Source organism: Anomaloglossus baeobatrachus, chromosome 2 (assembly GCF_048569485.1).
Source record: "Anomaloglossus baeobatrachus isolate aAnoBae1 chromosome 2, aAnoBae1.hap1, whole genome shotgun sequence".
Lineage (NCBI taxonomy): Eukaryota > Metazoa > Chordata > Amphibia > Anura > Aromobatidae > Anomaloglossus > Anomaloglossus baeobatrachus.
In genome coordinates, this window is record NC_134354.1 from 706,223,868 (window position 1) to 706,248,073 (window position 24,206).

The window sequence follows — 24,206 nt, forward strand, 5'->3', positions numbered from 1 at the left end:
GTGCACATGCGCATCGGTGTGGTGCGTGTGTCCGTGTGTGTGTGTTCAGCATGTGCTGTTACTGTGCTATCCGTGTGACATCCGCATAGCACACAGACAGCATGAACTTCTATACTCACCTGTCCCTGATGCTGCTGTCTCCAGCGCTGCTGCTGCTTCCAGATCCATGGTGCTGTGAATATGCATGAGCATAATGAGCAGGCCTGGAAGCAAGTGACAGCAGCGCTGCAGACAGCAGTCGTGGAGACAGGTAAGTATAGAAAAGCATTTAATTTCAAAGATACGTGTTTTCTCTGGTACGTGTCACACGGATCACATCAGTGTCCGGGATGTGTGAGACATTAGTGCTGCCAGAATAAAATGGACATGTCGCTGTGTGTCGCACACGGACATGCGTGTGCTCCACACGAACATGTGGTCCATGTCAAAACACTAAGGTGCGCGCAGAACCATTGATTTTATTGGGTCTATGTGTGTCCGTTATGTGTGAAAACGGATGTCAGACGTACCAAAAACACGGACGTGTAAAAGAGGCCTTAAACACTTTCAGGTTTCTAAAAACGTCTAGCAGTTAAAAGACGTGACATGTCCAATCTTATGGCATTTGCCACTTGGAAGACGCTCTATACTTTAGAATACAAGTCAGTAAGAGAGCTCAAAGGATGCCCGGAAGACACCCTGACATATTTGGAGCGTTTTTCCATTGCTTGTGCTTAAAAAATAGTAGCAATTTCTTCATTCTTTAACGGAGTGAAAAAACGACAATGGGAAAACGACACTAAACATGACTTCCCAAAAACCATGGGAAAAGCCTAAAAAAACAAAAGTGGATAGAACCATCAGAAGGATGCTCAGGAAAAAATGACCAAAAGACACTTTAGGAAAATGTTCTGCATGAAAAACTCGGCATGTTCGCCGAAGTTTTAAAGATATCGCGACTTGAGTGATCAGCAATTCGTCACATATCCAGACAATTGTGGCGGAAGTGATTTTACTAAAATGTTGAATCTTTTTGCAAAAACTTTACTCACCTTGAAATCTTTTTTATTCTGTTAAGTTTTATTCTGTTTTTGAAAACAGGGAACAACATAGGTAAATGTGTCTCAAAATGTAAAATACAATATCTGTACAGAATTGCAGATTTTCCTTCTATGTGAATTTCCAGAAGTTTGAACTTTGAGATTATTCAACTAAAGCAGACATAAGAGTTAATGCGAAATGAGTCACGGGATTATTGCTGACAAATAATTCAGCGTAAATGAGTCACAGGGTGGTTGTGACTGCAAGAGGCCAAGTCATCGTCAGTCTTATTATGAGCGCACTGGTTTGCATTTGTTCAGTTTCATTTACGTAGAATGTGATGATAAGGATCAGCCCTTTTATGAATGAATGATATATACAATCATAGAAATACAATGGCGCACAGATGTAGTAGGGGCAGTTATTTTTCACGTCTCGTCTTTACAAATCATAATGGAAGGAATCCCAGCAAATTAGAGAAGACCTGTCACAAGGCTCACAAGATAATAATGCAGAGCAAGCCCCCAGAGAATCCTTTGAGCCTCACCCCCTTGGTAAAAAACATAAAAACTAGCAAAAACAAACAACAGATTACTCAGAGTAGTATCAGCAATAAAGCCAAAGAAAAAATGTGCACTTTTGACCCGGTCACAGGATTTCTTTAACTATTTATGGACTGCCCCCGATGATAAATGTCCTGGTGGTCCGTTTTCTATTCTGTAGTGCAGGGGCAGACATATTATTGGTGCAACCTGTGCAACTTCACAGGGGCCCAAGAGGAAACAGGGCCCATTTCCACCTCTAAAACAGGTGGAATTGTGCATTTTCATGAGCTTTTCGAAGGGCCCATATATTGTTCTTGCACAGAAACCCTTTTCTGCCTGTGTCCACCAATGCTGCAGAGACATTGTAAAATGTTAGTGTCGCGGGCGGAGGAGGGGACGCTGCGCTCTCCCACTGCTCGGGTCCGGCCGCTGCTGCTGCTGCGGCTGCCGCTGCTACTCGGTGGTGGCTCGAGCGGTGGGCCGGATCCCGGGGACTCGAGCGGCGCTCCTCGCCCGTGAGTGAAAAAGGGGATTTTGATTGTGGGGGTTTTGATTATTGTCCGTGACACCACCCACGGTTGTGGTGATATTGGTGACACCACCGCTGCTCTAGACGGGGATCCCAGGAGCGGTGACAGGGAGCAGCTTTGTTGTTAGTTCTCCCCTCCGTGGGTAGGGGGTTGGTTGTCCCGGGGCCCGGTGATGGGGTAGGGATGGATTGCAGGCGGGCTACGGGGCCTGGTGAGGTGCAGGGTCGCGGGGGCAGCGCTGTGCCGCACGGCACGGTGGTACTCACTCAGCCAATGATGAGGACACAGTTCTCGGTAAAACAAACGGCTGGATGGACGGGTCCCACAGGCGGCTGCGGTGTTGTTTCTCCCGGCAGGTTGGTGGTGACTGCCTTTCCCTGCACCTATGTACGGTAGATGGTTCCAATGGGTTCCCACCGGTAACCTGCTCCCCAGCTTGGATATGGGCTGGAGGAGCCCCTTTTGCCCGCAGGCTCTGGCCCTGAGAAACGGTTGCCTTGGCGGTGGCGGTGTCTCCCTCTCTTGGTTGGGCTGTTGCCTTCTGTCGGGACTTGGCTGTTGGGAAACCCAGGAGGTTCCCTTCACTAATGAATTCGGCAAATTCACGGCGACTCCTTGCCTTGCCGGGGTCCGTAAGCCCCTGCCAGATGGTGCTGGCTTCTTCTTACGTACCGGTCCGGTACCGCCGGGCCACCGCCCGTCCACGGTCCTTACGGTAGACTCCGATAGGCCACTCCTTCAGACGGTCACCACCGTCTGCCAACCTTGCTGTACCGCCCGGGCCACACACCCGGACGCTGTCAGTTAGTTGCTCTACTACCACTTTCCTTCCTCTCACTTTCACCTCCAAAACTAATCTGCCTGGTTTTCCCGCCTCCAGGACTGTGAACTCCTCGGTGGGCGGGACCAACCGCCTGGCCCACCCCCTGGTGTGAACATCAGCCCCTGGAGGAAGGCAACAAGGGTTTTGTGTCTGACCTCGGTGTGCCTGCTGGGAGTGTGGGGTGTGTTGATGTTGTGCTCTGTGGCCCCTGGCTTGTCCAGGGCGCCACATTAGCGCATTGTAGAGTAGCTGAATGATAATTTGCAGCTGTTGGAGTGGGGAGCCAGCTGTCAGACACAGCCAGACTCCCCAGAGAGAAGGCAAAGGCAGTTGGTTTCCATCTTTGCTTTGCTTATCTCTGCATATACTGTGATAAACAAGGGCTGTGTATACAGTAAAGGAAGTGCTAATGGCGCTTCCTCCTCTGGACCCAGTGGTCATGTGATCGTGGGTGTATGAAGGGAGCAGGAGCTGTTGAGTCCTAGGAGACCCAGTCAGCACTTCTGTGCATCTAGGAGGCTGAATTTCCCCTGTAACTGGGGATAATATACAAATGTATAGTATATATCACTGGGGATAATATACTAATGTACCAATCGCTAATCGTCATGTCATTTGGATTCAGGTAATTGATCTTCTATATCAGTTGAATGTGATGAAAATTGAAAATAATAAATAAATGATAACTCTAGTGTGAAGATCTTGGCAATCTATTTTTTGTGCAAGGATCTGCTGACTCTAAGATGATCTGGGTTTCTTATTGATGGGATTTTCTGCAAGATCCTATTTCTCCCTAAAGGAGATATGATCTCCAAAATCAGCACTTGGGGGCACAATCTTAAGTGCACATATTAATTAAAGGGATACTCCAACTATAGACAAGGAACATCCACAGTATATGCTCTAGATATCTGATTGGTTGGATTCTTACTACCGTTCAGTAACCCAATAGGATAGAGGACTGGTAATCTATGTCAGTTACAGAAGAGTGATCAACACACATACACAGCCAGCTCTCCAGTTTACCTAATGTAATATGCTGCCGGCTTTGGGTTGCCAAATGGTAGTCAGTGTAATCTTAGGTTAGGAGATAATTTGCCGATTGCTGTTGGTCCAAACACTTGGATTCTCCAAAAATCCCAAGAATGGGATTCCAGAACCTCACAAAGCTGTTTTGCATGCTTGCACTCCATACTTTGTGTGATTGATGGAAAAAGTCAAGTACTACACTCAGTAATTTCCAGCAGCATCACTGACAATGAATAGAGCGTAGGCCAAACATCTGCATCTCCACTTGGCCCACACCATACATTATGCAGAGCTATGTTTAGGGGGTTCTGGAGTCCAGTTCTCGTGATCGCAGGGGGATCCCAGTGGTCGGGATCCTATCATCCTGTAGATGGGAAATAACTTGCAATTTTGAGAAAATCCCTTTAAGTACCCTCATTTTCACATGTTTATGTCATATTGAAATACACAGTTATTTTATAAAAAAAAAATACATAAAAGTGTACAATTTAGTTTTTTGTTCTTAGACTTACAAATCATTTGCTCTTAGAGATTTAAAATAATTAATTATTTATTATTAATATTCCTAATATTATATCTAACTTTTATGGTAAATAGGTGTAAAAAAACAGAAGAGAAAGTGCAGATTGACGATGGAAAGACTGAAACAGAGGAGCCGGCAACATGGAGCAGGTTGGTGCTGACTGACTGTAAAGAGCCATTGACTACACAGCTATATACAGTTAGGTCCAGAAATATTTGGACAGTGACACAAGTTTTGTTATTTTAGCTGTTTACAAAAACATGTTCAGAAATACAATTATATATATAATATGGGCTGAAAGTGCACACTCCCAGCTGCAATATGAGAGTTTTCACATCCAAATCGGAGGAAGGGTTTAGGAATCATAGCTCTGTAATGCATAGCCTCCTCTTTTTCAAGGGACCAAAAGTAATTGGACAAGTGACTCTAAGGGCTGCAATTAACTCTGAAGGCGTCTCCCTCGTTAACCTGTAATCAATGAAGTAGTTAAAAGGTCTTGGGTTGATTACAGGTGTGTGGTTTTGCATTTGAAAGCTGTTGCTGTGACCAGACAACATGCGGTCTAAGGAACTCTCAATTGAGGTGAAACAGAACATCCTGAGGCTGAAAAAAAGAAAAAATCCATCAGAGAGATAGCAGACATGCTTGGAGTAGCAAAATCAACAGTCGGGTACATTCTGAGAAAAAAGGAATTGACTGGTGAGCTTGGGAACTCAAAAAGGCCTGGGCGTCCACGGATGACAACAGTGGTGGATGATCGCCGCATACTTTCTTTGGTGAAGAAGAACCCGTTCACAACATCAACTGAAGTCCAGAACACTCTCAGTGAAGTAGGTGTATCTGTCTCGAAGTCAACAGTAAAGAGAAGACTCCATGAAAGTAAATACAAAGGGTTCACATCTAGATGCAAACCATTCATCAATTCCAAAAATAGACAGGCCAGAGTTAAATTTGCTGAAAAACACCTCATGAAGCCAGCTCAGTTCTGGAAAAGTATTCTATGGACAGATGAGACAAAGATCAACCTGTACCAGAATGATGGGAAGAAAAAAGTTTGGAGAAGAAAGGGATCGGCACATGATCCAAGGCATACCACATCCTCTGTAAAACATGGTGGAGGCAACATGATGGCATGGGCATGCATGGCTTTCAATGGCACTGGGTCACTTGTGTTTATTGATGACATAACAGCAGACAAGAGTAGCCGGATGAATTATGAAGTGTACCGGGATATACTTTCAGCCCAGATTCAGCCAAATGCCGCAAAGTTGATCGGACGGCGCTTCATAGTAAAGATGGATAATGACCCCAAGCATACAGCCATAGCCACCCAGGAGTTCATGAGTGCAAAAAAGTGGAACATTCTGCAATGGCCAAGTCAATCACCAGACCTTAACCCAATTGAGCATGCATTTCACTTGCTCAAATCCAGACTTAAGATGGAAAGACCCACAAACAAGCAAGACCTGAAGGCTGCGGCTGTAAAGGCCTGGCAAAGCATTAAGAAGGAGGAAACTCAGCGTTTGGTGATGTCCATGGGTTGCAGACTTAAGGCAGTGATTGCCTCCAAAGGATTCGCAACAAAATATTGAAAATAAAAATATTTTGTTTGGGTTTGGTTTATTTGTCCAATTACTTTTGACCTCCTAAAATGTGGAGTGTTTGTAAAGAAATGTGTACAATTCCTACAATTTCTATCAGATATTTTTGTTCAAACCTTCAAATTAAACGTTACAATCTGCACTTGAATTCTGTTGTAGAGGTTTCATTTCAAATCCAATGTGGTGGCATGCAGAGCCCAACTCGCGAAAATTGGGTCACTGTCCAAATATTTCTGGACCTAACTGTACATCATATATTATATATTCACATGTATTATAAGGCCTCCTGTGCAACACAAGCCTGATAAATAATATATGTGACAGACTGAACGTGACAGGGATCTATTGCCGAGCATTTTAGGAAAAGGCATTAGTATTATTAGTTTATTTATATACATGACACAGTATGCTGGAAATGTGGTGACAACAAAACACATTCAGGCTTATTTATTAGGCCTTTGTAAAAGTAAAGTTATTTTTGTTGCCTGTAGCAACCAATCACAGTGCAGCTTTCATTTTACCAGAGGAGAATATGAAATGAGAGTGGAGTTCTGATTTGTTGCCATGGTCTACCAGGGCAATTTTACTATTATGTGTAGGCCACTTATCGGCAAAACAAAATAGCCTGAGTTATGGTCAATTTTATAAGGTGTGTGAGAGGCGGGCGGCGCGGCTGGTGCAATCATGAGCCCACACATAGGAAGCAATAACATCATTTCATATTCAAAGTTGTGAAAGAGTTAACACAGGACCTTATGTAGTTCAATAAAGATAGTGTCATTTAGGAGGACGCGTCCATACAGTCATATTTCGCGGTTCTTATATAGACTGACTGCTGTTCTACTGACCCAAAATATCTTTTCCTGGGACAACACTGAAGATAGAACACTTTACAATGTAAAGTAGTCAGTGCACAGCTTGTATAACAGTGTAAATTTGGTGCCCTCTAAATAACTCAACACACAGCCATTAATGTCTAAACTGCTGACAACAAAAGTGACTACACCCCTAACTAAGTGAAAATGGACAATTTGTGCCGAAAGTGTCCATATTTTGCGTGACCACCATTATTTTCCATCACTGCCTTAACTCTCTTTGGCATGGAGTTCACTAGATCTTCACAGAAGCCGCTGGATCCTCTTCCATCAACAACATCATGGAGCTGAAGGATGTTAGAGACCTTGCTCTTCTCCAACTTCTGTTTGAGGAAGCCCCGCAAATACTCAATAGGGTTTAGGTCTGGAGACATGCTTGGCTAGTTCAGCACATTTACCCTCAGTTTCTTCAGCAAGACAGTAGTTGACCTCTAGGTGTTTTTGGGGTCGATATCATGATGGAATACTACCCTGCGGCCCAGTTTCCGAAGGGATGAGATCATATTCTGCTTCAGTATGTCACAGTACATGTTGGCATTCATGGTTCCCTAAATTAACTGTAGCTCCCCACATTCGGCAGCCCTCATGCAGCCCCACACCAAGGCCCTCCCATCCTCATGATTGATTGTAGGCAAGAAACACTTGTTTGTGTACTTGGTTGCCGCCACACACACTTGGCACCATCTAAACCAAATAGGTCTATCTTGGTCTCATCAGACCACAGGACATTGTTTCAGTAATCCATGTCCCTTGTCTGGTTGTCTTCAGCGGGCTTTCTTGTGCATCATCTTTAGCAGAGGCTTTTTTTCTGGGATGACCAATCTGATGCAGTGTGCAGCGTGTGCTCTAAGCACTGACAGGCAGACCCCCCACCCATTTAACCACAGCAGAACACCTATGTCCAACCTCTGGATATGATGCTGAGCCAATGCACTCATCTTCTTTGGTGGACCATGGCAAGGCCTGTTCTGAGTGGAACCTGTTTTGTTAAACCACTGTATGGTCTTGGCCACCATGCTGCAGCTCAGTTTCAGGGTGTTGAAAATCTTCTTATAGCCTACGCCATCCTTATGTAGAGCAACAATTCTATTCATCAGATCCTCAGAGAATTCTTTGCCATGAGGAGCCATGTGGAGCTTCCAGTGACCTGTATGTGAGTGTGTGAGCGAAAACACTAAATTAAACACACTTGCTCCCTATTCACACCCGATACCTTATAACACTAATAAGTCACATGACACCGGGGAGGGAAAATGGCTAATTGGGCACAATTTGACCATTTTCACTTAGAGGTGTACTCACTTTTGTTGCCAGCAGTGTGGACATTAATAGCTGTGTTGAGTTATTTAGAGCGCACCAAATTTACACTATTATGCAAGCTGTACACTGACTACTGTACATTGTATCAAAGTGTCTTATCTTCAGTGTTGTCCCATGAAAAGACATAATAAAATATTTACAAAAATGTTTTGGGTGTACTCACTTTTGGGATATACTGTACAATATATGCCTATGAAACCAGCTGTCAGTCCGGGCATTGTGGTACAGATGTGACAAGTGACATTTTATCATTATCTATTTTTTTTTTAAAAAAACAAAAAACCTTGTGACCTCAAAAGAAACTTCAATGTTTTATTACTTTATGTTGTGTATATATTAGTGTGGCTTGTTGATCTTTTATGTGGGGCTCGTCTAGGTCCTACAGTGTTATATGATACCCCACATAGAGGAGTATTTGTCTTAGATTTATGTTTTTCTTTATTTAATTTTATTATGTCTTGATTTTTAGCAAGGTGAAGAAATTTATTGCTCCCATCGTCACATCATTTGGATTTAGGTAACTGATTTTCTACCGTATAACAGCTAGAATGCATGAATATTAAAAGTAATAATTACATAAATGATAATTCTACATAAAGATCTTGGCAATCCATTTTTTTGTACAAGGATCTGCTAACTCTAAGCTGGTCTGGGCATCATCAGACCAGGGCTCACGAGCGCTGTAGTCCTAGCAGTGATTATCTCCTGGTGATAAAACATTCTTTGTGTGGAGACAACAGCACACAGCCTATTAAGTGACACATCCCTGAATTCAATGTTTTCACCCCTACATCATGTTGTCCTCAGATTACATAGCAAAAAAACTGCTGATAGATTACCTTTAAAACCCATAATTCTGGTGTTTTGATTTTTTTTCTCGTTATGCCGTTTACTGATCAGATTAATTTATTTTATATTTTGATTGATCGGACATTTCTGAAAGCAGAGATATCAAATATTTTTTTTAATTGTTTTATTTTTAATGGGGCAAAAGGGGGTGATTTGTACTTTAGTTTTTTTATGTTTTCATATTTTAAAAACTTTTTTTTCAAACTTTTTACTGCATTCAATAGTTCTCTTGGAGGACTTGAACTGGTGAACGTCTGATCGTCAAGGCTAGAAATCACAATCCCCTATGAACGCCGGCGTTCACAGGAGTATCATAATGAGAGGAAAGGAGGTCATCAGCAGACGCCCGGCTGTCATTACAACCCATCAGCGCCCAGCGATCACGTCACGGATGCGCTGAAGAGTAGAGGGAATGACGTGCTCCCCGCCGGTGTATGTTAAATCCCACTATCAGAGATTGACAGCAGGATTTATCATGTTAAGTGAAAGATGCAGGCTCAGCGTGCAAGCCTGCATCAAAGATAGGGACATGACTTTTGACGTACGTGTAATTCAAAAGTCGTGAAGGGGTTAATGCCACAGCCAACTGTGACCCTTTGGTACATTCATACGATTAAATAAATAAAATAAAAAATAAACAGATGGATTGCTAAGGACAGAGCCGCCATTATTTAAAAAAAAAAATGCAATAAAAAATGATCAAAACGTTGTATATGCCCCAAAATGGTGATGTCACGGGTAACAGACAGTCATGTGGTTTCTGGCTATAGAAGGTCACAGCGTTTGGCTGTGCAGAATGCTCCCTGACTTTCCATTGTTCCTGCTGTCAGTATTTATTGGTTTAGGTAGCTTTCCTGCTGGGTTCATACCTCTTCCTTTTGGACCCAGCAGGAGCTCACCTCCACCGAGCTGTTGATTGTCAGTATTCCCTTGGTGTTTAGATACTCCTTCCTTCCTGTGACTGGTGCTGGTGATATTTATTCCATTAATTCAAGGCTTGGTTGCAAGCAGGTGGCTTGTACTCCTCTGTGATATTGTTGCTGAAAACTTTGCTGAACTTCTTCTACCTGTGTCATCTGCAGATAAGAAGTTCATGCTTTTTCCCCAATGTGTCCTCCTTGTGTCATCTATAGTTGTTTAGAGGGGTTGACGAAGATCTCATCCCATCTGCTCCCTATTTAAGGCCCAGCACTAGGGATATCTAGGGTCAGATATGCGGCTCGGCGCATAGGTGCGGAACCTATCTAGGGTGGTGAGGGACCCCAGGGACCAGCAGTAGGTTTGATCAGGAGTCACCATCTTCCCTTTCCCTAGACACAGGGTTTCCCTTCCCTTTTGCCGTGCGCTTGGTACTTCTCTGTACCTAGCGTGACAGGTGCCAATAAAAATGCCATCTCACCATGTAAAAAAAAAGCCCACACACCCCTCCATTGCCTAAAAATGAAAAAAAGTTATAGGTCTCAGAAAATAGCAACAAATATAATTTTTAACCACTAAAATAATAAAAAAATACTAGTTTGCTATCGACTTATTCATACTGACCTGAAGAAACTTATTGCCGGTCATTTTTTATCAGAGAATGAACATCGTGATAGCAAAACCTTAAGACTGAGGCCACACAGGGATTACTGCAAGTCCTCGCATGACACTCGGCTCACGCTCACAGCACAGTGGGAGCTGAGTGTCATGCGACTATGGGTCAATCGTCCGATTAAACGACAGCTGCGGAGGGGGGGTCGGCGCTGCGGAGGGGAGGGACTTATGTCCTTATCTCCTCCGTTGCCGGCTGATGCGAGAATCGCACTGCTTTCTCGTTACACCGGCGAGTGCAATGCGATGTTTCTCTCGCCCCATAGACTTGAATGGGTGCGAGTGGAAAAGCATCGCCTTCCACCCACAGCATGCTGCGACTGTTTTCTCGTTCCGATTAGGGCTGAGAAAACAATAGCTCTTGGGTGCTGCCCCATAGAGTAATATTGGTCCGAGTGGAATGTGATTTTTTTTTATCGCATTCTACTCTCTCCGTATTACTTGCCGTGTGTGCTGACCCTAAAAACAATTTGCGGAATAGCAATTTTTTCACCATTTTATTCTACTTTTTGCCATTTTTCAGTACATTGCATAGTAAAATGAATGGTGTCATTCAAAGCTAAGACTTATCCTGCAAAAAAAGAACAACATCTGCTCATTTGATTATGGTGATCAAAAAATTAAAAAAAGCTATGAATTTGGAAGAAGGAGAGGAAAAACAAAACTGCAAAAACAAAAAATACCCAGTCCTTATTTTCAGATCTGGGAATATGTGACGAGTGATGTAAGGTAAAGATAAAAGTTCACTAAGCTATTTAACACAAATCATAATATCTGCACACGTGAGTTCAATGCGGCCAAATACCAAGAAGGAGTCTGTCTGTCTTGGTTCACCTTCAACCGCACTCGACAACATTTTGCCAGTGAGGGAAATGTCTTAGTTTACAAAACAGATGAAACGTAGACTTAGGTGGAGCAGAGATTTCCGTGACAGCGACGAAGAACAACATTTAGAGTACAATGAACTCGCCAGCATTGATGTTTATATTCTGGTGACTTGAAAATGAGATTAGCTGCAATGATTGTTTCAGTTTTTTAAGAAATCCTCCAGGGGTGATCTTACAGGTTTGGACAGACATTGGGGTAATTACTTTGAGTGCTATGTATGCTTAATAGCTTCCAGCTAGAAAAGCATTCCAGGCCACCAAGCTACGACAAGGACTAAGGTGTACTTTGCACGCTGCAACATCGCTACTGCGATATCGTCGGGGGTCAAATCGAAAGTGACGCACATCCGGCGCCGATAACGATGTCGCAACGTGTAAAGCCTAGATGCGCCGATTAAACGATCGCAAAAGCGTCGTAAATCGGTGATCTGTGTAGCGTCGGTCATTTTCATAATGTCGCACCAATAGGAGATACGATGTTGTTCCTCGTTCCTGCGGCAGCACACATCGCTGTGTGTGACACCGCAGGAGCGAGGAACATCTCCTTACCTGCCTCCACCGGCTATGCGGAAGGAAGGAGGTGGGTGGGATGTTTACGTCCTGCTCATCTCCGCCCCTCCGCTTCTATTGGCCGTGTGATGTCGCTGTGACGCTGCACGACCCGCCCCCTTAGGAAGGAGGCGGGTCGCCGGCCAGAGCGACATTGCAGGGCAGGTATGTGTGTGTGAAGCTGCCGTAGCGATAATGTTCGCTACGGCAGCTATCACAAGATATCGCATGTGCGACGGAGGCGGGTACTATCGCGCTCGGCATCGCTAGCCGATGCTAGCGATGTCGCAACGTGCAAAGTACCCCTAAGACTAAAGCCCCTAATACACGTAAAGGAAACCTGTCACCAGTTTTTCGGCCTATAAGCATTCTAACATGCTGTATGTATGTTAGAGCCCAGGCCGCTGGGTAGACTGTAAAAAAACTCTTTATAATACTTACCTAATGGTTGCGCTGCAGTGGATTTGAGTCATATGGGCATCTCTGTTGTCCGGTCCCGGCGCCGCCTCATTCGGCCATCTTTGTCATCCTTCTTCTGTAGCCGGGGGTGCATGACGCGTTCTACGTCATCCACACTTGCCGACATTAAGTCCTGCGCAGGCGCACTTTGATCTGCCCGGAGAAGGGCAGATCAAAGTGTGCCGCCCCAGCAGCGGATTGAACCGCTCGGATCCGGGGGTAGTGTCCATTCGTGGCTCGAGGGTCTCCGGACCCGGGGGCCTAGGGGCCACACTCTAAAGGAAAAGGGGATATTTACAGGGGGAGTTATAGTTCGTGATGCTACCCGTGGTGTGTGGTAACTGGGGATACCGCCACTGCCGTTGGGAGTACCCGGGGTGATGGAAGGGGGCAGCCAGGTGTCGTTGCCCTCCATGGGTAGGGGTAGGCCCCGGGACTCTGGATGGTGTTATTGGGTGCCGTGAAGGGGAAATCTCTCAGGTACTCACTCAGTCAATAAGCAGACGCTGACAACCGGGTAAACCAAGTCTCTGGTGCCACTGCCGTTCAAGGGGAGCTCGTCCGGGTCTCGTCCCTTGCAGTGTTGCCTGGTGATCCATGACCTGCTTCCTGGCACAAAGTGTAAATTCACCGTAGTGGCCCAGTAGTTTGGAACTTGCTGGGCCCCTCTCCCACTATGGCTAAGTGTGGGAGCTTGCTCTCAGGGCTCACGCACAGGATTTTTATAGGCCGCTTGTATGGAAGGCCCTATCCCCCTCGTTGCGCTAGTTCCCCGATTCTGGAGCTGGTGGGAATAGTCCATAAAAGCTCCGTTCTGCGCAGGCTAGTTGCCGGGTTGCCTGAATCTTCTCCCTGACGTAGGGTCCGTGTACCCCGCCGTCCCGGACCAGTGATAGGACCAGGCTGTTGACCGTCCTCTCTGACAGGTCCCAGGCACCTAGCCTCAATCCCCTGCGACCGGGGGTCCAACTCCTCTAGGTCCAGACCACCGTATGCAACCTAGTAAGCTTCTCCTGGGAGCCACTACTCCCAACCTCCTTCTCCTTACCCCTCCACTCGACTACTCTTTACTCTACTGCTCAAACACTCCTCACCCCTAGGTGGGTGGCCCTATTCCGCTCAAGCCGCCCACTGGTGTGCTTGGTGGGTGTGGTGCAGGGTGTATCTAGGATTTAATTTGCTGTTGGAGGCAACACTGCACGAAAGGGACCCAGAACCATGAGGGACTTGGATATTGTACTTAAGAGAAAGAGCATACAGCACCCTGTGACGACCTGATAGTCCAGGGGCGTCACATTCCCCCTTGGTTAAATGTAGCTCGTCCTTGAGCTACAGGACATCCAGAGGTTTATTTTGTAACTAGGGAAAAAGCAGAAGAAATAACATTTTATTAACAGGTTCTCTTCCCTCACAGGGGAGGCACATCACTTAAACGTTGCATTAACTTTGGAGTTCATCTTATTAAGTAACGCTGGAACACTACTGGTTATGTTAGTAGTGGAGGCTCAACCTGCTCTGTTGCAGCCTCTTCCTGTGACAGTCCAGTCCCAACGTCCCGGATCCCATTAACCTGCCACCCAAACAACTTGAACCCCACTGGTTCCTAATTGGTTCCGTGACAGGGTTAAAGTCCCGGATTTAAAACGACAACTCTGGTAACAGTCCTGAGCAACTGAGCAGCCTGGTATCTGTTGCCCTTTTACGCCAACCCCCACGGGGCCCCCTGGTGCTGTCTACCAGCACTGCACCATTCAAGGCTCTGATGGTCTTTTCCCTATAACAAAGGGTAGAAAAAAAGTTCAACAAGGAGGGCGCAGTCTAATAGCAGCATAAACTTTCCTGTCACCTTTCATCAGAGACCCTTCAGCCAATCCCTGATAGCCTCCTCCATTTGGAACACTGGAGATTGTTCAACAAAGGTGACAGTCCGCACAAAACTTTTATAAACTTGCAGGTTCCAGTCCCTTTAACGTTGGACACCTCCTGGACACACTCTGGCAAAGTGCCCTGGTAAGCCACAGCGACGGCATATAGGCACCACCACATCCATGGTAGTGATCGGGGCCTCGTCATCCGAAGTAGACTCGTCTTCTACCTTCATTATCTCCAATTCTTGTATGGCCCGTGATGACAAGGACATTCGATAGCCATTCCCTTCAAAGCGTGGCACCTAGGCAGCCTCTGGAGTGCTGGAACCTGAATCCTCTTCCTCCATTTCTGAGTCTATTATCACCGGGACAATCTGGTCAGGAGTTACGGCCTGACCTTCTTCAGCGGAAGATGAGGAACCCGCTGCCGGTGTTATGGGCAGCGTCTCGGGGTCAGCTGTGGCCGGGAGCAGAGGTGACAGGGCAATGGCGGTGGCTGGGTGCAGACTGGACTCCACAGCCGCATTGGCCGGGTCAACCGGAGCTGGGTTTCTGCTTACCCGCTCCACGCGCATGGCCTCTCTCTCTTGGGCCCGCACCACCGTGGCCGTCCTCCGCATTTCGATCCAGGCAGCTGTACCAGGAGCAGCATCCTCGGCTGAGCAGTCACGCCTCTTCGACATCTTTCCTCTGCGGTGCCCAGGAATGTTATGGCAGAGTCCTAGCATCCCTGCTCCACTTCCGCTGCTACATGCTGTCATGCCCCCTCGGTTTTCGCCAGCCACTCACTTCTGCGCTGGGGCCCTCTGGGAACTTCCGGTTCTGGGCAGACTCTCAGGATGAGGGGCGGGACTTCGGCTTTGCACGCTTTTGATCGAGAAGATGGCGTTTTGGTGCCAAAGATGGCGGAAAGTGGCTGGAAATGTCAGGAATGGGACTTTTGACACGCAGTTTTCAGATTTTAAGGTGCACGTCACCCAGGATCCTGTCCGAATCCTGTTCATGACGTCAAGTTTTTAGAGGGTGTGCCGCCCCAGCAGCGGATCAAACCGCTCGGATCCAGGGGTAGTGTCCATTCGTGGCTCGAGGGTCTCCTGACCTGGGGGCTTAGGGGCCACACTCTCTAAAGTAAAATGGGATATTTACAGGGGGAGTTATAACTCGTGACGCCACCCGTGGTGTGCGGTAACTGAGGATACCGCCGCTGCCGTTGGGAGTACCCGGGGTGATGGAAGGGGGCAGCAAGGTGTCGTTGCCCTCCACGGTTAGGGGTAGGCCCTGGGACTCTGGATGGTGCTATTGGGTGCCGTGAAGGGGAAATCACTCACATACTCACTCAGTCAATAAGCAGACGCTGACAACTGGGTAAACCAAGTCTTTGGTGCCGATGCCGTTCAAGGGGAGCTTGTCCGGGTCCCGTCCCTTGCAGTGTTGCCTGGTGATCCGTGACCTGCTTCCTGGCACAAAGTGTAAATTCACCGTAGTGGCCCAGTAGTTTGGAACTTGCTGGGCCCCTCTCCCACTATGGCTAAGTGTGGGAGCTTGCTCTCAGGGCTCACGCACGGGATTTTTGTAGGCCGCTTGTATGGAAGGCCCTATCCCCCTCGTTGCGCTAGTGCCCTGATTCTGGAGCTTTTGGGAACAGTCCTTAAAGGCTTTGTTCTCTGCAGGCTAATTGCTGGGTTGCCTGAAGCTTCTCCCTGACCTAGGGTCCGTGTACCCCGCTGTGCCTTTGGTCCCGGACCGGAGATAGAACCAGCTGCTCACTGTCCTCTCTGACAGGTCCCAGGCACCTAGCCTTAATCCCCTGCGACCGGGGGTCCAACCCCTTTAGGTCCAGACCACCGTCTGCAACCTAGTAAGCTTCTCCTGGGAGCCACTACTCCCAACCTCCTTCTCCTTACTTTTTATAGGCCGCTTGTATGGAAGGCCCTATCCCCCTCGTTGCGCTAGTTCCCCGATTCTGGAGCTGGTGGGAATAGTCCATAAAAGCTCCGTTCTGCGCAGGCTAGTTGCCGGGTTGCCTGAATCTTCTCCCTGACGTAGGGTCCGTGTACCCCGCCGTCCCGGACCAGTGATAGGACCAGGCTGTTGACCGTCCTCTCTGACAGGTCCCAGGCACCTAGCCTCAATCCCCTGCGACCGGGGGTCCAACCCCTTTAGGTCCAGACCACCGTCTGCAACCTAGTAAGCTTCTCCTGGGAGCCACTACTCCCAACCTCCTTCTCCTTACTCCTCCACTCGACTACTCTTTACTCTACTGCTCAACACTCCACACCCCCCTTCCTGACCCCTAGGTGGGTGGCCCTATTCCTCTCAAGCCGCCCACTGGTGTGCCTGGTGGGTGTGGTGCAGGGTGTATCTAGGATTTGATTTGCAGTTGGAGGCAACACTGCATGATAGGGACCCAGAACCATGAGGGATTTGGATACTGTACTTAAGAGAAAGAGCCTACAGCACCCTGTGACGACCTGATAGTCCAGGGGCGTCACAAAAGTATTGTAGTGCGCTTGCGCAGGACCGGCAAGTGTGTATGACGTAGGATGCGTCTTGCACACAGGCTTCAGAAGGATGCTGTATATAAGAGCCCACTGGTGATGGCCGCAGCTTATAGGCTGAAAAACTGGTGACAGGTTCCCTTTAAGAAAACTGTCTCTATCATTCGTCTGGCAGCAATCTCTGACTCCTCCATACACAGGAATGTTCTGAGATTGCTCCAATGTTCTCTACAAAAGAGCCACTGTCAGATACGTCTAACAGCAGGTTGTCTGTTAACCCCTTCACCCTCCCCGGCAATTTTCCGTTTTTTTGTTTTCCTTTTTTCCTCACCTTCTTCCAAGAGCCATAACTTTTTTATTTACAAAAATATATGAGGAGCTAACGCCAGCTTACCAATTTGATGTTTTCTTGTGAATCATAGCCTGTATTCAGAGTCTGCATGGAGGAGGGTGGAAGCCCGCCACACAAGTCAGCAAAGGAAAAAAGGAAGAGAATCCAGCGGACAAGAGAAATGGAGGAAATATGTGGGTTCCTTGACAGTTGAAAGTCTTTATTCATCCAAAAATGTAAAATTAAACTACTTCACTTCTATGGCAGATCACAGGGTGTAGGTCTAGTAGGGACAACGCATTTCGCCGCTACAATGTGTCTTCCTCACGGTTCATGGACAAATGCTTATGATTAAGCCGATACATTTATAATGCCTTTTTCCATGCATGAATTAAATAGTAAAAAAATAATGTATTTTTTTCATTTTTGGATTCTACTTCACTTGTTATTTACAGATAGAACATGTTCCTATAACCTATGCTGCTATTCACACATACGTGGTTTTTGTAGACCATGTGTCCGTGGAAGAATCATGGAGACATGTCCACTTTTTTTCCGGCAGAACATATTAAAAATACCAATACAAGACTATGGGTTTGTGATAAACACAGTCAGAAAACAAGTATAATCCCTCTTTAACATTGCAAAGAATAGGAGAAGCTTCAAGAGGTGGGTCCACCCATATTTATTATTGGCCACATCTATATTATGTTGAGAAACAAGGTTTCTCTCAAATAACTTGTGTTGCCAATAGTGCCTGTGAGTGGTGCTATTACAGTCCGCACTTCCCCGTCGCCTGACCCCCGGGCTCTGTGACCTCGGGGATCCGGTGATGTCACATCAACTTCCTGCTCACCTGATATCACCACAGTCTCTGTGAGTGATTGGGCTGTGGGCGAAGTTTCACCGCTCGTCACAGCCCAGCATCGCTCCTGCGCACACTCTGCAGCGAAGTACGAGGGAGCTGGAAAATGCTGTGCTGTGACGCTGCACTGTGATCAGCGGGGAAACTCCGCTGTGGTGTTTAGTTTGGAGGAGCTTTCCTTTTGGTGTCTATCTTCCCTTTGTTTGTCTCCCTTACCTTGTGTTGTATTACGGAAGTGGTGAGACTAGTGTTCTCGCTGGCCTTCTCACTAACCAGGTTGAGATAAGGGCAAGAGAAGACCTAGGTTTGTGGTGGCGATATGGGAAGGACCCATATAGGGACATTAGGGAGCGCAGGTTACAGACTCAGGTGAGTTACAGGAGATGTCCCCTCTCCCCTCTCCCTATCGCCAGGGCCTTCCTTCTATACCATTCCCGTTGTTACCTTTGTGTTGCGCCGCACGCTTTGACGTGACAGGTGTCCATGATTACTGGAAAACTACGTCATATCAGGCATTGTTTTTTTTTTTTTTTATCATGTTATTAGCTACCGTAAGTTGTGATATTGAAAAAGAAATTGAAATTGAAAAACCATTGACTTTAATGGGTTCTATTACCGCTCCAGTATTTTTGTAATACAGAATATGCTGCAGATTACGCTATTCTTGCCCTCTAAATAACCAAAATAGTCAATGAAAACCTCAACAATATAGTTTGTATAAGAAGCATGAAGCATTTACAAATATATATGGATCAGATTTGATGATATCACCACCGCTTCTGCTTTATGAGCCTAACTTCACATCTTGTATTTATTTCAGGGTATTTGGGGTTCTCCTCATCTTTGTGGATTTTGTGTTCGTAATTGTTGATCTCTCGGTCATGGACAAAAGCAAAGAGACAGCAGCCATCATATCTGGCATTTCCTTATCTATTTCAATCTTCTTCCTGATAGATGTCCTGCTGCACATTTTCGTGGAAGGGTACGTGACAGATACCTGTAATTTCTGGTATATGGTAAAACTGAATAGTGTAACACATGATGACTTCAACAGATTATTGAAAAAGCAAATATATCAACTTGATGGTAAACATGACACTGTGTACATCTGATCATTCAGCTAAATTATTATCCAAACAGGCCATAAAATAATAAAATACATTAAATGTGCTAATGCCTGTTCTGACATACTTAAAGGGAGTTTGTCACCCCAAAATGCAAATTAATCTTCTTATACAGTTATTTAGGGGATTTTTCCTTTAAATCATGCCTGTAAAATAAATTTCAGTGTTTTAGTGGCTGAAAATAAGCCTTTTATTTCATATGCAAATGAGCATTCTTCTGTGCTCCCTTAGCATACACCAAGAGCTCAGTGCACCATTACGCTCCCACAAATTGCATTCGGAGCATGTGACCTTATCCTGATTGATAGCGCCTGCTTGACCACATTAAGTGCTGACTGAACTCAATCCGCAGCACATTATGAAAGAGGTGTCAGGGTAACTGGAGCAGGGACCTCTACACTAGTCCTCAGACTAGGGACCCTGTGCTGTCCCTTATCCTTGAGGTAGGCTTGGTGGTAGCCAGGTCTGGACCGCCAGTGTGACCTTAATTTCTGTCTGAACCCTGATCTAACATCCACTCTCCCCCACCCAGGGAGTGGAGATGCAAACTCCACAAATACCACAGACAGGAGGAAAAAAAAAATAGTACACACTGCACACAAACACAAAAGAGAGACTATACGTGTATGGGAGGGAATAAAGTATAAGGAAGGAAGGAAACATACAATGGGGAAACTTGCACACTACCCAAATAGCAAACTGCTAGTCACCAAATATAGGTTCGCCACAAAGACCGCAATCGCAGAAGCATAAGCTGAAGCTATTATCGGTAGCAACAAACAGACTCCCAAACCTTAAATAAGGAGGAGAAAGCTGAATAGGAATTAGCAACCTGAGTCTCAAGGAGCCACATAACACTCCACAGGAATTATCTCCAGCAGCACTGGAAAAGACTCAGCCGACGCCCGGCTGAGGCTGAGCAACTAGGAGAGACTCTGTCAGACCCTGCAATGTAAGTCCGATGCTGTGGCACCCCGCGAGTGTGGACCTGATGACACACATTGGCACTGAAAGAGCCCAGCATTGCTAACACATTGGCAGTGCAGGTGCATTCACAACCATATTGCAAAAATATGTACACCCCAAAGAAAGTCTTAGGTGCAAAACTTAATTCTAATGAACAGGAATTAACAGTTAAGCCTAATTATGTTAATAAATTTGTCCAACAGACATTTGGCTATAAAAGGGCATAACTTAACATAGAAAACCCCTTCCCATTTCATGCTGACAGCAATAGCACCATATGAAAGAGAAATGTAACAAGACCTGTGAAAGAAAATAATTGCTTTATACAAGAAAGGTGAAGGCTACAAGAATATCAGCAAAGCTTTACTTCAGTCAAAATACTATAGCAAAGATGATAGAAAAATTTAACAAAGAACTGAAACCATCTCACAGAGACGTTCAGGCCAACCATGGAACCTAAACAGGAGCATTTTCTAATGAGAAGGGTTGAAAAAAATCAATGCAAGTTCACTGCAGTTAGCTAAAAAAGTAGAAAGCTAAACCGGTGTGAGTGTTTCCCCTGACGCAATATGTGTACACTGCAGAGGAACTGCATGCATGGGTGCTGCCCATGAAGGAAGTCTCTCCTAAAGCCAATGCACAAAAAAGTACAGTTTTCCCGGGCCCATGCTGGAAAATATGATGACTTTTGAGATTCTATACTGTGGAGTGATGAGACCAAGATAACTGTTTTTGGAACTGATAGCTTCAAAACTGTAACAATTCATGGTGCCTATAGTGAAACCTATCCTACTGTGGGGATACATGAGCGCTGCTGGAGTCAGGCAGCTACATTCCATGGATGGTATCACAAATTCACAGATGTACTGCTCTATATTGAAAGAGAAGATGCTGCCATCACTCCATGCCCTTGGTAGACGTGCCCTTTTCCAACATGACAATGATCCAAAACACACATCTAAGGCCATTGTTGCATTTCTGAATAAGAACAGGGTGAAAGTGATTCATTGGCCAAGTATCTCCTGATCTAAACCCAATTGAATACCTATGGGGAATTCTGAAGAGACAAGTTTGTCATCACTCTCCATACAGCATCCAGGCTCTAAAAGAGGTCATTCTTGAAGAATGTAAAAAGTCAGATAGCGCAATTTCACAAACTTGTTCATTCCATGACTAGAAGACTTGGTGCTCTTCTTAAAAATCATGAAAGCTAGACAAAATACTAGAGGTAGTAGCTTTTGATGTTTGGTGAATTCATTTTTCCATCAATTAATTTGAGTAAAGCTGAAAATATTTCCATTAAAGTTATATTATTTACCTTACTTTCATGTTATGGGTTACAAAAATGTTCTAAAAAAACTCAGTCTTGTTACAATTTTCAAAATTCTCTTGTGTTCAGTGAGATAATTAATATCTTCCTTTTCAAAAGGATGTTCTCATTTATGCTAAGCACTGTATATCTATGTATTTATATACACTCTATATATACATACTGTATAGCTATAAGTGTTGTTGCAGAAATACTGAGTTTAATAGAATTCATTTGTAAAGGTTGTCTGTAATTGTTAGAAAAAAAAAGTCTTAAGGCCGCTTTATACGCTACGACATCGCTCAAGCGATCTCGTTGGGGTCACGGAATTTGTGACGCACATCCGGACGCTTTAGCGTCGCAAAAACGTGCAAAATCGCTAATCGGTGACATGCCCCCCTATTCCCAATTATCGTTGCTGCTGCGTGTACGATGTAGTTCCTCGTTCCTGCAGCAGCACACATCGCTACGTGTGACACTGCAGGAATGAGGAACCTCACCTTACCTGCGGCCGCCGGCAATGCGGAAGGAAGGAGGTGGGCGGGATGTTGCGTCCCGCTCATCTCCGCCCCTCCGCTTCCATTGGGCGCCCGCTTAGTGACGTCGCTGTGACACCGAACGAACCGCCCCCTTAGAAAGGAGGCGGTTCGCCGGGCACAGCGACGTCGCTAGGCAGGTAAGTAGTGTGACGGGTCTGATCGATGTTGTGCGCCACAGGCAGCGATTTGCCCGTGTCGCACACAACCGATGGGGACAGGTACGAATGCTAGCGATATTGGTAACGATATCGCAGCGTGTAAAGCAGCTTTTAGAGCTAGAAAGGTGTTAATATACTAAAATAAGCATTATTTACCTATTCAGACCCCACTACTCCAGTGGCAATGAGATCATGTAGAGTATTCAGTATGACCACTGCAGTCAATCACTGTGTTCAGAAGTCACATGTCATACACCTGTGAGGGAGGCCAGGGGTGGTAGCCGTGGTTGATGCCCCGTTCATCCCCACAGGGTGAGGGATATTGTGTGTGATGGTGTGGTTGACCTGGTTGGTTGCGAGGATTTGAATGGTACAGTTTGTACTTTTGGGGCGGCATCATATCGCCAGTGTCTACAGTAAACTTAGTCCCATCTGCAGTGAGTAAATTAGATCAACCACTAACTGCAGCTGTTAACACGACCTGGACATCCGAATTCAACTGTAGTCAAACCCTATTTGAAGATCTAAGATGGAGTCAGTCCTGTTCCCTGCAACTTGCTACTCCCACATCTTAACTCTTGCTTACTTGCCCTGTAGTCCCCTTCCACAGGGCAAGTCCTAACTAAGCAACCTATACCTACATTCCCATTATATACACATGCATTCCTACATAACAGGCCTACTCTCTATATTCTTATCACTCTACGCTATTGTTGAAGTAATTCTCACTTTAATTAAAGGTTTCTGGGATTCTTTCTACAGTGCTGGTGAGAATTAAAGAAATACACAAGCATGTGCTTTCCACTGATTTTAATGAGCATCATGTTTTTATAGTCCTCGGAAACAGGCATACCATCATAAATGTAGGCTTCTTGTGACAGCAAAGAGCAGAATACATAGCTGCATAGTAAATGCAGACACTCCTAGAGTCCACCCAGCATAGCCCACTACCTTCTCCTCCCCCCAAGCAGTTCGTTGTCCAAGGAGTGGACTCTCACCCCCTATTAACAGGTTGTGGCAAGTTTGAAGATTTTCAAATCCTTCCTTACTTTAAAACCGTATACTGTATACAGTGGGGGATAAAAAGTGTTTAGTCAGCCTCCAATTGTGCAAGTTCACCCTCTTAAAAAGATGAGACAGGCCTGTAATTAACATCATAGGTAGACCACAACTATGAGAGACAAAATGAGAAGACAAATCTAGAAAATCATCTTGTCTGATTTGGCAAGATTTTTTTTTGGCAAATTATGGTGGAAAATAAGTATTTAGTCTCCTAAAAACATGCGAGATTTCTAGCTCTCACAAACCTGTAACTTCTTCTTTAAGAGGCTCCTCTGTCCTCCACTCATTACCTGTAGTAATGGCACCTGTTTGAACTTGTTATCAGTATAAAAGATACCTGTCCACAAACTCCACTATGGGGACGACCAAAGAGCTGTCGAAGGACACCAGAAACAAAATTGTAGCCCTGCACCAGGCTGGGAAGACTGAATCTGCAATAGGCAAGCAGCTTAGTGTGATTAAATCAACTGTGGGAGCAATAATAAGAAAATGGAAGACATACAAGACCACTGATAATTTCCCTCGATCTGGGGCTCCATGCCAGATCTCACCCCGTAGGATCAAAATGATCACAAGAACGGTGAGCAAAAATCCCAGAACCACATGGGGGGACATAGTGAATGACGTGCATAGAGCTGGGACCACTGTAACAAAAGGCTGCCATCAGTAACACACTACGCCTCCAGGGACTCAAATCCTGCAGTGCCAGACGTGTTCCCCTGCTTAAGCCAGTGCCTGTATGAAGTTTGCTAGAGAGCATTTGGGTTATCCAGAAGAGTATTGGGAGAATGTCATATGGTCTGATGAAACCAAAGTAGAACTGTTAGGTAGAACTCATTGTGTTTGGAGGAGACAGAATGCTGAGTTGCATCCAAAGAACACCATA

At 45.6% G+C, this 24,206-nt stretch overlaps 1 protein-coding gene across 2 annotated transcripts in view; it reads left to right on the forward strand.

Annotated features, from left to right (window-relative positions):
* LOC142290619 (phosphatidylinositol 3,4,5-trisphosphate 3-phosphatase TPTE2-like) overlaps nt 1-24,206 on the forward strand; it is an 83,195-nt gene that overhangs the window by 20,742 nt on the left and 38,247 nt on the right. For both annotated transcript variants that reach the window (XM_075334588.1, XM_075334589.1), the window contains exons 3-5: nt 4,545-4,619; nt 8,736-8,783; nt 18,983-19,144. In XM_075334588.1, the coding sequence (XP_075190703.1) occupies nt 4,545-4,619; nt 8,736-8,783; nt 18,983-19,144 (285 nt within the window). The remainder of the gene's footprint in view (nt 1-4,544; nt 4,620-8,735; nt 8,784-18,982; nt 19,145-24,206) is intronic.